This window comes from Hemicordylus capensis, chromosome 4, assembly GCF_027244095.1.
Source record: "Hemicordylus capensis ecotype Gifberg chromosome 4, rHemCap1.1.pri, whole genome shotgun sequence".
Lineage (NCBI taxonomy): Eukaryota > Metazoa > Chordata > Lepidosauria > Squamata > Cordylidae > Hemicordylus > Hemicordylus capensis.
In genome coordinates this window covers 133,270,818-133,287,258 of record NC_069660.1, presented here as the reverse complement: position 1 = coordinate 133,287,258, position 16,441 = coordinate 133,270,818, and the positions used below count along the sequence as shown (strand labels likewise).

General features: G+C 43.0%; 1 protein-coding gene across 3 annotated transcripts in view; it reads left to right on the top strand.

The window, feature by feature from the left end:
• COL11A1 (collagen type XI alpha 1 chain) overlaps positions 1-16,441 on the top strand; it is a 382,842-nt gene that overhangs the window by 37,839 nt on the left and 328,562 nt on the right. For all 3 annotated transcript variants that reach the window (XR_008306906.1, XM_053249173.1, XM_053249172.1), the window contains exon 2: positions 2,942-3,109. Coding sequence is in view for 2 of the 3 variants with exons in the window: in XM_053249173.1 (XP_053105148.1) it covers positions 2,942-3,109 (168 nt within the window). In the remaining variant the exon portion in view is untranslated. The remainder of the gene's footprint in view (positions 1-2,941; positions 3,110-16,441) is intronic.

Here is a 16,441-nt window from a genome sequence, read left to right as displayed (position 1 = left end):
CCACTTGCAATTTCCACAGTGTTTGTCTGACGAGGTGAGCACTGTAATTGTGATTTCTGGGATTGAGAGGCTGGCCTCCAGATCACGGAACACCTACCATCACGATTACAGCATTCACCTCTTCAGAAGAATGCTGTGGAAATCGTGAGAGGTGCGGGGGAGATGATGACTTACACACAAGGGAAGCACTTCTGGAGCTCTTTCAGAGGCTTTATGTGAGGTCAGCCTCTTTTTAATAATATCTGAATGGGTCCACAGTCTAGGTCAGGACTAGAGTGCGGTCAGCCTTACAGCAGCAGGTCTGGTACAGGTAAAGGGGGTTGAGTATCACCTGGTTCTTCCTCCACCACCTCTTGGACTGCATCCTGAGTTAGGAGATAGTTTCTAGTCATCTTTCTCAAGTCTTACTCTGGTGCTTTATACAACATTGTGCCAGTCATGCATGCTCCTTGTCCGTGGCCCAGTAGCCCATGGCATTGGACAGATTCATGATGCCCCATTCCTATTGCCCGGTGAATGCCTCCATCACTCATCCCTCCTTGGTGGTTTGCTTTTTCTTAGTCCTAAGGTTGTTCAGCCACTCACAGATGCTTTCCTTGTACAGCATGATTTATATCACAGAGTTACTCACATTGAGTGTTTTTAGTTTCAACTCTCTTTTAAAAGAAATAGCAAAGTGTGAGGTGGAGGGAAATAGCAAAGTGTGAGGTGGAGGATGTCAGCCACTAGTCTGGCTGACATCCAGACTAGTGTTGCACTAACAAAAGAGAAGTTGTGCACATCTACAAGGTTTGCAGAGTTGCATGTGTGAGAGATTTTTTTGGAAAGGAGATAGTTTACCTATCTCCCCTGGTGGCGCAGTGGTAAAGAGCCCCTGGTGGCGCAGTGGTAAAACTGCCGCCCTGTAACCAGAAGGTTACAAGTTCGATCCTGACCAGGGGCTCAAAGTTGACTCAGCCTTCCATCCTTCCGAGGTCGGTAAAATGAGTACCCAGAAATGTTGGGGGCAATATGCTAAATCATTGTAAACCGCTTAGAGAGCTCTGGCTATAGAGCGGTATATAAATGTAAGTGCTATTGCTATTGCTATTGCTACCCCATCCACAGTGGAAGTGCACAAGTAAGGAGAGTGCTGCTAATTAATATTGTTTGGAGACATGGAGTTAAAGTTCCAAGTAAAGTAGTTTATTTAGGAAATACATCAGAAAGATGGGAAAGGCCTGCATGCCTGTTTGCTCACTATATCGGGAAGGAGAGAGGAAGAGGAAGTCTCTCTCTCAGGTGAGAGAATGAAACCAGAGAGTGTCTATCTAACAAAGGGCAAATATAGTAGAGAGAGAGAAACAGGCTATTCTCACAGTCATGCAAAATTGGGCTAAGGGAGCCTAGCCCGATTTTGTATGTCCATGAGAACGACTGAGCTTGCAGCCGAGCCCAGTCTCACCAAAGCGGGTGACCCGCTGGAATGCCCCTCAACTCAGCTGAGGTTAGTGGAGTGAGCGCTCCACAAATCTGGGCTTTTCAATTGTGTGTCGCTGCGGTGCGGGTCTGCACCACGGCAACTCACGAGTAGACCCCCCCCCAAACTGGGAGGCTTAAAGGCAGCCTCCTGGCTCGGGGGTCTCTCCAGGGGCTGCGCGGCCCCCGATCCACGCCCCCCCACCTCCAGCTGCATAATGGAGCCGGCAGTTGTGTGACTGTCTATCTGGCTGCCCAGGGCTGCCTCCCTGCTCATCGGCGGGGAGAGCGAGCTAAGCCCACTCCCTCCACTATCCCTCTTGCAGGTCTCACTGATTGTGAGACCCGCCTCAAAGTGTAGTCAGAGAAGGGATTACCTTGCTTATGATCTTACCGCTAGTGCCTCTAGTGGTCAGTAGGGTTGCTGGTGCTACCAGGAGCTGCATCTCTCAAGAGCATGAAGTTGTGGTGCTCTGCAATGTGCAACTGCAAGTGGAAGATCCTCTCCAGCATATATACAAGGTTCAACTTGTTATGCCACACTTTGTGAAACCTGTTGCGCAGCTTTATCCACAACTTCTGTTAATGCAAGCAATAGTCTGGGTCAGACGTTGCATTCTATACACTATATCCTTGTGTTAGTGCAACAGCTTTATGCTAGCACAGTGCTAGTCTGAATTTAGGCCACTTCAGTTTTTTGAGACACATACTTCACACTGCGCCAGGTTGGACATTCTGCTAAAGTTAGAAGTTGTAATATGTTGGTGTGCATCCAGTGCAATTTGGTAAAACTGGAAACCTGATAAGGCTTGGTAAAGCATTTCATTCCGCGATAATGAAATTCTGTGATAAAGAGCCAGTGTGGTGTAGTGGTTAGAGTGCTGGACTAGGACCGGGGAGACCCAAGTTCAAATCCCCATTCAGCCATGAGACTTGCTGGGTGACTCTGGGCCAGTCACTTCTCTCTCAGCCTAACCTACTTCACAGGGTTGTTGTGAAAGAGAAACTTAAGTATGCAGTACACCGCTCTAGGCTCCTTGGAGGAAGAGCGGGATATATATGTAATAAAAATAATAATAATTGCAGTGCTGCTACATCAACATCTGTGCTTCTCTGTCTGAGTTGTAGCAGTTGACAGCGAGGTGGAAAAACAATTTGTGAAAGGAGACGGGTCTGCTATATCCTGTCATCATTCAGACCATCTTACTGGATTCAGTGAAATCCTGACCTTTGATAGAACACATCATAAGAAAGTTGCTCCATGGTCAGCTGTGCCATTGGATCATTGTGACAATTGTTAAAAGTCGTTTTTAAAAACCTCCTGTCAGAGCTTCATGAAGAAATAAACAAAATGATATGGAGCTATTATACATGGTCCTATATTATGATGAAATAATATAGAATGTATTGTTTTAGTTTTTTCAAGGTGTTCATATTTGGAGAGCATGTGAATAATTTTCTTCTTCTTTCTGTTGTTTTTCAGCTGAACCAGTTGATGTGCTCAAAGCATTAGAGTTTCATAATTCACCAGAAGGAATATCAAAAACATCAGGATTTTGCATAAACAGAAGGAATTCCAAAGGATCAGATGTCGCCTACAGAGTTTCAAAAAATGCGCAGCTAAGTGCCCCAACCAAACAGTTATACCCAGGTGAGAGGGGTGGGTGGAGTGTGTGAGTATGTTCCTGTGGTTGAGGGGGTGGGAGTAAATTGTGTAAATTGTTTGTTATGTTCATGTTTACCACCACCATTGCCACCCTACTGGCCAAACCTCAAGGCTCCCATCACAATCTCAGTTACATTTTTGATTCATGCGAACATTTTACTCTCCATTAAATACTCATGTGAGACAATGTTGGTCAAGTGTCTCCCCTGCCCTTGATAAATTTATCTGTACACTATGAAATAAAGTAGCTCTCAAGCTGTTTAATAATACTAATACTAATTAATAATAATAATAATAATAATAACCCCGATCCAGCTCTAGTTACACTTAAACAAAGTATCTATAAGGCATGTGTGTGACTAGTTGTCCAGACTGTGCTTGAGAGAATGCTTGTGTATTCAGATGTGTATTCCAATGAAAATAATGCAAGGCAGATGAGGAGAGCTGGTCTTGTGGTAGCAAGCATGACTTGTCCCCCAAGCTAAGCAGGGTCTGCCCTGGTTGCATTTAAATGGGAGACCATATGTGAGCACTGTAAGATATTCCCCTCAGGGGATGGAGCTGCTCTGGGAAGTTCCAAGTTCCCTCCCTGGCATCTCCAACATAGGGCTGAGAGAGATTCCTGCCTGCAACCTTGGAGAAGCTGCTGCCAGTCTGTGTAGACAATACTGAGCTAGATAGACCAATGGTATGACTCAGTATATGGCTGCTTCTTATGTTCCTATGACAGCATCCACAGTCCAATTCACACCTGATGGGCACCCTTAGTTCTTGACCCAACAAGTGATTCCTACACACAGATCTCTTTAGCTGGATCAGTTTGAGACTCCTAATGGACCTCAATGAGCCTCCCAACGAGTCTTCTAATGAGTCTCAAGGATCAGGTTGAGACTCCTAATGAGTCTCAAGGAGTGCAATAGGGTTTCCAAGTGCAGAACTGGGCTTGGAAGAACTGAACTGCTTATCTGATATGTTGGGGAAATAGTTTGACTTACTGATCCCAGTCCTAAATGAAGCCCAGGGTGGAGGTACTGCCCATTTCTACACCCTAGCTGGGTAGCCTTGCCCATTTTCTCTACTTCACAGTGGTGTTGTGTGGAAAAATATTTGGTAAGTTTCTTGGAGGGAGATGGGAGTGAAAAACAAATGTAAATCTATTATATATTTTGAAGAATTTTGTATGTGCGAAATAAAGTTATACTTTCCAATGGCCTACAGATACAAAATTTTGCATGGACAACCCTGCCACTGAAATTAGCTGAATGCACTACTTTTTACACCAGAATGTGTTTAGGGAAAGGTTTAAATAGATTTTTTTATTGTTTAGAAGCCATTCTGAATATAATCATATTTTGTTATTGATCTCAACGGATTTTTAACACTCAATGATTTCAAAATGATATCATGCCCAAGAAAAGCATGAGATCTTTTTCAGATTCAACCTCACCATGATTTAAATGTACCATATATGGTCAATATTCAATAAAATGAATAATGTTTGAAGTTGAAATCCTATAAATTTCAAACTTCTTTTACTTCCCTTTTGTAAGCACATTAATATTACATATATTTAATTTCTTGAACTCCCCTATATGTGTAATCTATGCAAAATGAATTTGCCCAGTCAATGACAGGCCTCATCGATTAGTATATGTATAAATGCATAAATCATGTATTTCAGTGGGATGTCAGTAGACTAATTTTGCATAAGACTGCATACCTTTTCTTTGCTGGAATAAGCTTCACTTGAAATGTATAGCTTCTCTTTCTCTGAACTCAAGATTGGCCTTCTGTTCTGTTTTATAGCTGCTTCCCTCATATGCACAAGGACGTGTGGATTTAACTAAAGGTTTATTCAGCAACAACTCAGTTCTCTCCTCCTCCTTTCCCACCCCTTTCCTTTCTGACTCCTCCCCCACACTCTCTACAATATCCTGCTTGGGGAAAATGTCCAAACAAAAAACCCGCAAAAGATAACTGGATAGGATACAACTTCATAACAGAACATTTAAGTGCATTGCCTGGTTTTTTTTACATTAAAGATCTCTGTAGCATGTGCCCTTGAAGCTCTCACAAGTGTTCATTGTTTCTTTTCTCATGCATTTAAAAATCAGTATCCATTCATTTTTTATAGTCTGTTTGTAATTAGTCATTGATTGAGGAGTAAACTAGATGTGATATTTAGTCATGTGTATCTTTCCCCTAATTTCCATTTTTAAACCGAAAGGCAGCCATGGGAGACTGTGAGTTTAAGCAGAGGCATGGTGGGGGAAGGAACAGTTTACCTTTCCCCCATCTGGCTAGTTTCCTTTCAAATTCATCACTTCAAGTTGCTTTTTTACCCATGAGGGGAAAATATATGGTGGTACCCATATCTTTCCCCAACAGCAGCTGGGGAGAATATTTCAAGCAGGAACAGAAAGGGTTACACAACCTTTCCTCCCAACAGTTTCTCAACATGAATTTGCAGTTTTCTGGGGGTGCTTTTTTGGCTTAAAAACCTTGGGGGGAAAGAAACATGTGACTGCCTGGTGCAACCAGTTTGAATCGTACTTTAGCTATTTTCCATTTTGTTGAAAAAGACTTGCCATTTGTGGTTGGCCATTTGAATTAGTAAGAGCAAGTGGGCTGCTGCAGACGTAAACAAAGCCAGACACTATGGAACTCTTCTCATGATTGGTGAGAAGAGCTCCAGGACGGTCTGCGGGAAAGGAGGGTTAGGCTTACCTTCCCCGCAGACAATTCTCTGTCATCCCTGGGTGGGCAGATCGCCCACCCAGATGACTGGCAGCTCGCCTGTGGCATGACCGGGAGCTCTGGGGGTCAAGGTCGAGGTGTGTCACCTGCCCCCCGGAGCCCCAATAAGGCACTGTGCGAGTGCGCAGTGCATTACTAGGATCCTCCTCCCCTCCGAGTGTGCCTGCTACAGCTGCAAGAAGCTGTGGCAGACACCCGATTTTAAAAATGGGGTCAAGGGAGTGCTTACTCCCTTAACCTCATGTAAGCAGGAAGCTACTTAGGCAGGCTTGCTGCCATGTAGCCACCAGGATCGGGCTTTAATTTTTGTTATTAAAGTTATTGAAGCAAATTATTATTCTCTTTAATAATTTTAGTAACATAAATTTATTAACCAAGTACCCTTAGAAACAATCCAACACTAACAATAATAATAAAGCATTATGTGTTTGAGTTATTGAAGCCATTTAAACTAGATCAAGGTTCCTGAATGAATTAAGTGATGTGTCTCAGACATCACTGAGGTGACAATATTTGGCTCTCCGAGTCCAAGACTATGAGAACTCATACATTTGTTAAAGGAAATGCTCAGACCTGCTTTATCAAAATGAACAATTTTTGCACTACAGTATTCATTTGAATTATTGATTTCAATAAGTCTTATTGAATTATTAATTTCAGTTCTAGCTATATCCTGAACTGCTGGTATGTGCTCTTGTGTTGTCATTTAAAGGTCCTTGTTAAAAAGTTCCTTCATCCACAAGGATTGAGTGGATACTTGAACCACACTAGTATTATTTGGCTGTGTATATATTAAGGATGATAGGATGAAATTTAGTGAATATCAGCATTTACATGTGAAAATTGACATCCCAGTCAACTTTTTGCAAAGATTTACAAAACTGGTGTATGTTCCCTCTGAGATTACTGTCAACATTCCCTGGGTATTGCCGAATTTTTGGACATTTACAACACTATTCTAGAATGAATTTTATACATTTCCTGTGACATGAACAAATGATTCACAGTGATTTATCGCTGCCATACCAATGAAAATAACAGGGATCATGTAATGCCTTATATATGAATTGAGATGAGTGCTGCTGAAGAAGCTTTTGGGGAGGTTTGGTGGAGGCATATCTTTTGAAATCTATTCACATTAATATTTTATCTATAGGTTTGTGATTGCTTGACTTGGTTGTCCAAAGTCTGGTTAAAGCCAGACAGAAGTTCTAGTTTGAATTTCAGAAAAGATGTATAGAGGTCATTCACACAATCGGAGATTGTGTTCTACCCGGGTTTGGGAGCTGTTTGTGCTTCCAGTTTTTGGTTGTGTGGAAGCAAGTTAAGATGAAAACCTAGGTAGAAGTGATTGTGTGGAAGCAAGATAGGAGGAAATCTTGGGTAGTTTCTTCTCTTACCTTGCTTCCACATAATAACTTCTACCCAGGTTTTCCAATTACCTTGCTTCCACACAACTGAAAATTGGGAGCACACACAGCTCCCAAACCTGGTAGAACACAGTTTTTGATTGTGCAAATGACCTCAAAGAAAAAATAAGCAGTGGCAGCTTCTAGTACAAAAGTACTAGAAAGATTGGCATGGCATAGAGACCAAGCTCTCCATCCTACTTAGCTGCTCTTGCTCTGTCACAGTATACATGGTCCCCTTTTCCTTTTTCTTGGCTGCCACTTTGTGGTGTCAACTGCAAAGCAGTGTTTCCAGAACTCTCTCAGGCTCAATATGACAGGAGAATGGGAGCTTGCCCTGAGTTGAGCTGGGCTTCAGGGGAGCTCCAGCTTGATGCCGTAGACAAACTACTCCTCCTGTTAAGAGAAGGGCCAGGGGCAGTGGCAGACCCATTAGTTTTCATGGAGTTTAAGCAACCTTACTGTGCACAAGATTGCTTCCAGTGTGAAAACAATGCTTCATGCACTGTTGGCTGTCATACAGCCACCTCCTCTTGAGAAACCAGCACTTGCAGTCTGTTTAAGCAACAGAAATAGGCCAGCACTGTGAGAAAATGGGCTCTTAGTCTTCCAGGAACCATGACATTTGCTGCTACAAACCTGGCTCCTCTTCAGAGTTGCTCCTGAACAGTATTAAGAGTCCTGTTGCTTTATCAGTGTTTTCCTGCCGCCCAATACTTTAGCCAGAGAGTGAAAAAGGGTCACTTAGACAAATAAAAACTGTTGGTAGAATGGAGCTGTCACTCAGCCTTAAATCACAGTGACCTTGCAATTGAAAACCCTTGAATGGTCATTGGACCATTGCCTTTTAGAAGCTGTTAGCAAAGAATGAGCACCCTCTGCCAAAGCTAGGCCTGAGAGTGCAGACATTCCCTTGAGGGGAAATAAGTCTTGTGTTAACTTGCACTTCGTTTTTTGAATGACACTGTAGTATAGTTAGTAAGTTTGGCAGCTACGTGGTAATTGCTCTTTTTCTTTTTTGTTTGGAATGCCAAAGTAAATACGCTCATTATGCTGTTTGTTGGCAGTTACCTAAATTAAAATAGCCTTTGGCTCTAACTTGCTTGCTTTCCCCACTATGTTACATCTGCAGGATTTCTTACATTGGAAGGAAGCTAGGAACTCACATTTATGCCTCAATTGGCCTCTTGAGCTTTTCCCTCCTCTCTGGGGCATGCAGGTGGAGGAGGAGATGCTATTCGGTTGTCGGAGGGCAAGGCACCTTCGTTAAAATTCATAGCACTCTCCTTGAACAGAGTGGGAGGATATGAAGGCTTTAAGGAACTGAGCACTAAGCAATTTGTGGACATAGCAGAAACCTTTTAAAGTTAGTAGTTTACTTCTTCAGTTACCAGAAGTAATTTATTGTAGTTTTAACCAAAAACAAAAAATCTTACCTTAGTGTAGAACATGCTTATGGCAGCCAGGATATTTGTTGGAAGAAGATGGAGGACCAAAAAGAAAATCTCTAGGTGAAATAATAGCTGACTGAGGTCTGGGATGCTGGTTTTGACCACAATAACATAATACATCCATATATAACAATAGAGAATAATGAAATAGGGAGGGAGCTTAGCCTGCTTCCCAGTGATCATGGGAACCACCGGGCTTGCAGGCAAGCCCGGTGGTTCCAAGGCGGCTAGCCTGCCTAATTCCCCTCCCCTTAAATGAGGTTAACAGAGCAAGTACTCCATTATCCTCATTGTTTTGCTTGTGTGTCGCCATGGCACCCAACTGGGAGGCTGCAGACCTCCGCAGACCCCCAACTGGGAGGTTCTAGCCAGTCTCCCAGGCTCGGTGGTCTCTCCAGGATGCCCCGTGCACTTGTGTGGAGCATCCTGGGACTTCCGGGGGCCACATGGCTGCTGATCCCCGCAGCCCCTGCCAGCTCCATGACGGAGCTGGCAGTCACGTGGGCGGTCGATTCGGCTGTCCCAGGGCTGCTCTTTGATCATTTGTAGGGAGAGCAGGGTAAGCCCGCTCCCTCCACATACCCGACAGAAGCTCTTCTCGCAGATTGTGAGAAGAGCTTCAGTATTTATTAGAGGTTTGGCTCCTACCCTTTAAAAAAAATAATAATGTGAGACACAAATATACAAAATAATGAGGTTGTTCTCACAACAAGCTCTACTCTGGCTAGCACATCCTTACCCAGGTAGAGCTGCTTGTGGGAACTCCTGGGATTGATCCCAATTCCAGCACTCCTTGACTGGGTAGACCAGCTTTTGTACCCAGGCTAAAAGTGAAGTACGAGAGTATGAGTGCTCCCTCCTACCCTACCACCCAGTTGTGTGGCACACTGGCTGCCAGCAGTCATTGCGATCATAGAGGCTGAGGGAAGGAGTGACCAAACTCAGGGATCTCCATATTTCACAGTGCATTTTGGGATTCCTGGATGTTGGATGCTTCATTACCCCGGGCTTCAGATTGCCGTGCTGCTCACCACAAAGGCAATTGTGTGAGGGCATGAGCAGCGTGGCTTTCAGTGAACCATTATAAAAGTAAGAGTATTGGGGGAAAAGGGAAAATTCAAAGGGAAAATTATCAGGATGTCCGTCCTCTCATTCGCTGCAAAACTAGGGCAGAATCCCCCAGGAAATCCTCCTGTGCAAACCCTGTTAGGAAATAAAGGGAAGGATACTGCAGAAGAGCTCTTGGAAGGCAGCATTGTACTTGTATGGCATTGTAATTGTATCACATACTTCAAAATGGTGTCCAGGCTAGTAGTATGGCACCATTTCTAGCTATGTTGTTAAAGGGAGAAGGCACTTTGATGGACTATCATTGTGTTCATTTATCACAGAAAAACCGTGTTGAAAGATTTAGAGGCTGTCTAACCCAGTCCCTCAAAATACAGATAATCTACTGTATATTAATGCAGTACAAAAATAAAATAGCAACTTAAACCCAACAGCTTATTACCATCAGCATTCTGGCCAATTTTACCTTGGATTTCCCCCTCCCAACTAGACAGGATGAGGTGTGACCGTCATTGATTACTTTTAGGCTGGGAATGGCAGGGGGTGCAGCATATTCTAACTAAGTAGCAATGCAGGCCTTGAACAAGGTCAGGGTACTCAAGTCTGGTTCTGTCAGCTCTCTGATCCCAATGTCCCACCGAACGTGTTTTAAAAATATTTAACTTGTCCCTGGTTCTTAATGGATATGGGCTGGTTCACTCATGCATGTACAACCCTTGGTTATATAACACTGTAAATATCTCAATGTGATGAGTACACTGATTTGAAAATCTGCCTTGTGGCTGCATAAGCTGCCTTGCAGTCAAGAAGTGATGAACCTGAACATGTGAACTGACTCTCAGACAAAAGCTAAATGAAATGTGGCCTTGCATATTTAAAGTATTGGCATTTCCAGGTTTCTGTTGGCACAATTTAACAAGACATTTGATATATATTTCAGTACTGTCTTTGGAAAAAGTTGCCCTGCCAGAATAATTGTCCTCTTATCTATCTGGGCAGCTTTCAGTGCATCTGGCATTCTGTTATTTCACTCCTCCCCCCACTAAGACATTCCTCTGTTAGGTTTTATAACTGGCAATTTTCAGTATATCATCTGCATACTCTTTGCTATAGATTTTATGTTTGTGTTTTTAAAAGCACAAATGCACACAAACTCTTCACAAAGTGTCAATAGCTACCAGTTCCTTGTTGTGTATGTACAGACACTGGCTCTTCTGGCTCAAACCATCTGGTTTATTCAGCAAAATACTTTATGGAGAACCCAGACCCCAAATACCGAATGGGCGGATGAAATACCTAATGGTGTGCAACTCTATATTATGATGTGATATTCAGTCTGTTGTTGCTGGCCTCACTCTTTTAGCCATTTATTTTTCCATTCTTTTTATGGCTACATGCAACTGTTAAAACAGGAAATGAAAAAAAAATGCAGCATCAGTTCATTCTTTAGATACCCAACTATAGCTACAAATGGCAACAGATAATCTGTCTGCCACATCAGATGCAGACCACACTCTCAAAGTCTTTGAATTTTAAGGCCTTGACTAGAAAAAGAAGAACTTTGTTTTGGTCCTAGACCAGCACATAATAAAATACAGCTTCATTTTAAAACTAAAATCCCAGCGATTTGGTACACGTTTTACGTACAATGTAACAGTACCTGGCCACAGTATGCAGTATCTTCAAATTAAAATTAGAAAGCATAAAATTTAAATAAAAATCGTCTGTGTGGCCTGGAAAGTTATCCAGAACTGAGGTGATTAATTTGAGCCAAGGCCTTGACTATGCTTCAACCATGTGGACAGGGAATGGAGGGCCTTAACTTGTGGGCTGAGATAGTATCCCCTCACTGTAAGTATGGGGAGACATCTGTTGCAGTGTTTTCATCAAATGGGGAAATTAATATCAGGGCCCAATTGACTTCTAGCTTTAGCCACATCCTTCATGGTTGGCAAGGGCAAATTGTCACACGGCTGTATTCCTTTTGTGGGAATTATACACAAAAGGGTGTTCGTGTTCTTCAGTACGCTGAGGACTATGAAGTACAAGGGCAGCTTGGCTTGGTGAACTTTCTTTGAATGAAAGAGTACTAGAGATTTACATGTCCTGGGAAAGGGCGCCATAGCTCAGCAGTCATGCACATCCTTTGCATGCGGAAGGTCCCAGCTTAAATCCTTAGCATTTCCAGCTTAAAAGACCCTTGGAAATCAGACTGGGAAAGGCCCTCTGCCTAGGATTCTACCAATCAGGGTAGACAAGTCTATTGTCTTCGTGTTACATTGTTTTATCATGTTGATTAAATATTAGGCTAGACTGACCCATGATGATCTGACTCTTCAGCTTCATGTGTACCTTGTGGGTTTGCGGTATTTTCAAACACACAGGATGAACAGGGTGCAAGGAAGCAGGCACACACACACAGGCAGTGCTGACATCAAAGCAGCGTCAACCCCTAAGGGAATGAGGACAAGAAAGACCTTGGAAGTCGAATTTCTGTATTGAATAAGCAAACATTTAAAATACATATGCATGCTGATTCAACTTCTAAAGAGGCAGCTGCTTGATGCTCACCTAGTCGTGTGGAATAGACCAAAAAGTAAAAATGCCCATTACTCTGGTGTAAGACCCTGCATCATCTGCAGGTCAGGCCCTGCTCTGAATCTCTTCATGACACAAAGCGAGATCATCACCTATAGGCAGTACGTCTTTTAGTGCAGTGATCCTAAGTTTTTCGGTCAAGGTTATTTCTCTCTTTCTGCTTTCTGGAAAGAGTACAAAATCAATTTATTCCAGAGAGCCTTTGGTTGAAGAGGTGTTGTTACTGCAGGAGCTGATTTTCTTGTTTTTATTTGAGCATGTGATTTTATATCATTTATTTTATGTGAGCTACCTTTGAAAGATGGCATACAATGGCCTGAAATGAATAAACAATCTGCATACTACTACATAAGCAGACCGGGGCTCGTAGTATGTAAAATGACTGCTGTGCCAATAGAACAATACCTCTTGTTATGGAACCTGCATAATGCCAGCATGGTAGCATAGAACAGTGTTGTGATTAAGAGTGTTGGACTAGGACTGGGAAGACTTGAGTTCAAATCCTCATTCAGCCATGAAACGCACTGGATACTTCTGGACCCTAACCTATCTCACAGGGTTGTTGTGGGATAAACATAAGCAAGTACATTGCTCTGGGTTCCTTAGAGAAAGAGCAAGATTTAAATGTATGTTTATATTTAAAAAACCATAAATAAATTATATACCACTCACGGGCCAAACATATATGCCTAATATACTAGAAAAAGCTTGTGAGCTTTGTAAGGGGATTGTAGTTCATGGGCATTGTAACAGGAAAAACTTGCCCCAGGATATTGATATAGCATTTACTATTTTAGGCATGGATATCTTTTAAAAGATATTTTTATTACATTAGCTTGCATTGCTAGTGTTTCCTGCATAGTTTTTTAAAACTCTGTCTTTGATGTTGTGCTTTAATGGCAAGGCAGACTAGAATTTTAAGAATAAATATAAGGTGAATGTGTAAAATTGTAATTCTACACAATAGCAATAGCAATAGCAATAGCACTTACATTTATATACCGCTCTATAGCCGGAGCTCTCTAAGCGGTTTACAATGATTTTAGCATATTGCCCCCAACATTCTGGGTACTCATTTTACTGACCTCGGAAGGATGGAAGGCTGAGTCAACCTTGAGCCCCTGGTCAGGATCGAACTTGTAACCTTCTGGTTACAGGGCGGCAGTTTTACCACTGTGCCACCAGGGGCTCATTAAGTTTTATTTTGATTTAACAATAAGTTTTATTTTGTTTTATTGTTAAACTTAAAGTTTTATTGTTAAACTTATTTAACAATAAGTTTTATTTTGATTACATGGATGTGGTCCCTTCCCACAAAGTATGCATGCTGATGTAGTGTAGCAACTAAACTTGCAAACTATGAATTCCCAGATTCAAATGTATTTATGTCATTTCTACTCCATCTTTCTATATAAAACATAATCAAGACAGCAAATGAAGTGGCCTATGTTAGGCCACTATCTTTCAGCCTCAGCCTCCCTCATCTGCAGTATTGGTAAGGGTGTGGCTCTGGTTGCAGTTGAACAAGTGGGCACAATTGTCTCCCAGTCCCTTTGGGAGGAAAGGACTAGCTGGGTAACAGAAGGAGGAGCCTATCTTTCCTTTTTGTCCCAAGACCCTCTCCAGCCTTGCTGCTCACCCAAGTATGGCATAAGATGGTTTCCTGTCCCCCAAAAGCTCACAGTCTTAAAGAAATATAAGATGGACACCAGCAACAGCCACTGGATAAATGCTGCACTGGGCCGCACAGAGACATCTGCCCAAGCAGCTTACTATGTGCCATGAGATAAACTAAACATGCTGGGTAACCACACAGTCCATGAGGATTCCTGATGTGGAAAGCTGGAGATTCAACTTGCCTCCTGCCCTCCAAAGTAGGCTGGCCCGCAAACTCCAACCCTTCCAACGCCTCTTATGGTTCTCCCTGGAATGCCATGTGGAAACTAGATTCTGCCTGCCCCTTGAATTATGATCCCTGCTCATCATGCTGGCACCAGAACCAGCTGTGACAAAATGGAGTAAAACAGTGCTAAGGAACAGTTAGTTATTTGCTGTGATGAAAGTGAAAACCTGAATCCCAGCCGGGAAAATTCTTTCCTGGCTCTCTCAACTGGAGGCTTTTCCGACAGTAGGCTTTACCACGGGTTTACTGTGAGGTTTACTGCGAGTTTGGAGTATAACGGATACACTGATGCAAAAAAGAAGATTTTTTCCCCCCTGGACATACATTGGGCTAGGTTCCAATAGGGAGGGGAAACCCTGAATCGTATGTGATGTGCTCTCTGAAATCTCATACAGACTTCGCGGTAAATCTGGCTGATATGTGAACACACACACACCCTCTCAAAGTAAAGTTGTGGTAAATTCGCCATCTGTAAAAGTTCCTGGCAGCTGACAAGGTCATTGCAAAGGCAGGATGCCTTTGAGTACCAGTTTCAGGGGAGTAACAGCAGGAGAGAGAGCATGCCCTCAACTCCTGCCTGTGGCTTCCAGCAGCATCTGGTGGGCCACTGTGCGAAACAGGATGCTGGACTAGATGGGCCTTGGGCCTGATCCAGCAGCGCTGTTCTTATGTTCTTTTGTAAAGAAAGCATAATAGAGGAGTTAAGCCTGTAGTGCAGAGTAGAAGGGAGAGAAGGCCAGGAAAATTCTCTCCCTTGCTCAGGCCCACTATGGCCCAGGATCTCGTCAAAGAGAAAATCTTCCCGGTCTGTCTGGCCAGGTGCTGCTTAGCACCTTTGGGCAGTGGCACAGTAGAGGCCAGGCAGCCGCCACCTCCTTGACTCCATCCAACCTCAAGCTAGGCAAGAAGGTGCCCCCTTCCAAGGGCAGGAGCTTAGCTTGATGCCTGCGACAATCCAAGCGACTGGTGTGCCAATAAGCATTCACATTTCAAATGTGGAGGTAAAATTTTATATTTAACTTAAGAATTAACATAAGAATTGAAAAGTTCCACCTTCAGTAGTTAGATGGCAAAAAGGCCTCATATTTCTGAATTTTTTTTTTAGGTTGAACTACTGGCTGACATCCTAACTAACGAAGCACTGGTGCAGCAGTGCACGGGGTGGGGGAACTATCTCTCCTTCCTTCTTCAGCTGCTGGCAACATCTGAAAAGATGTCCCTGAGCCTCATTTTTGGGTGCCACAGGAAGCTGTGAAAGGAAGGAGACATTGTTTTTCCCCCATTCACCACTTCAACCCAGAATGCAATTCTGCTGCACTGGTGGTGTTAATCAGGCTGTCAGCCACTGTTGTTATCTTTCCGAAGACAATTTGATTTTTAGCTTCTCTCCTGTGCTAAGCATATGAGAAGATAATTTCTTTGTAAAGATAATGCAGGAGGCCCTCGTCACCTGCAGTTTCGGCAGTTGTGGTTTCGCATATCCACAGATGGGTCCTAGAGACCCAGTTTCTTTAACCGTGTGAAAATAGGTTAAAATTAGCCTATTTGCAGTTGCAGAGTGGCCAGAAATGACTTCTGGCCACCATTATAGAGTACAGTGCTTTTTTGAGGGCTCTTTCTTAAAAACAAACATTTATTTTGCTGAAAATGCAACTTATTTGGAGATTTTTTTGGCGGGTGTCGTTTCTTGAGTCCTGCAGCCCCGGAGAGCAAGTTACTATGCCATTCTAGTCTTATTTCTCCCCACTTCCCCCATTTTAGGCACTCCCCCCTCGTTAGGGACCTAAACCCCCAACTCCCATAGAGTTAAGGTTTTGTTATTTGTTCCTGTAGGTGAGAACGGAATCCCCATGAACTACAAGGGCCACCTTTACAGTTTGGAGGAAAAATGCAAAACTGCTGTCCATGACCTTCCACAGAGATTCTGCAGTTTATTCTACCTGACTGAAAGCACATGCCCAGACTAGATGAATTAGTGCCACCTGCCTTAAGCATTCTAAGCATATCTTTTAGATTAGATTAACAGTTCAGACAAAGCAGGTGTTCGGTTCCTTTCAAGTCTGAAGCTCACTGTCCCTCTCTGACTCTCTTCATCCAGGTCTGCTCTTTATTTTCCTTTTTCAGTAATTTG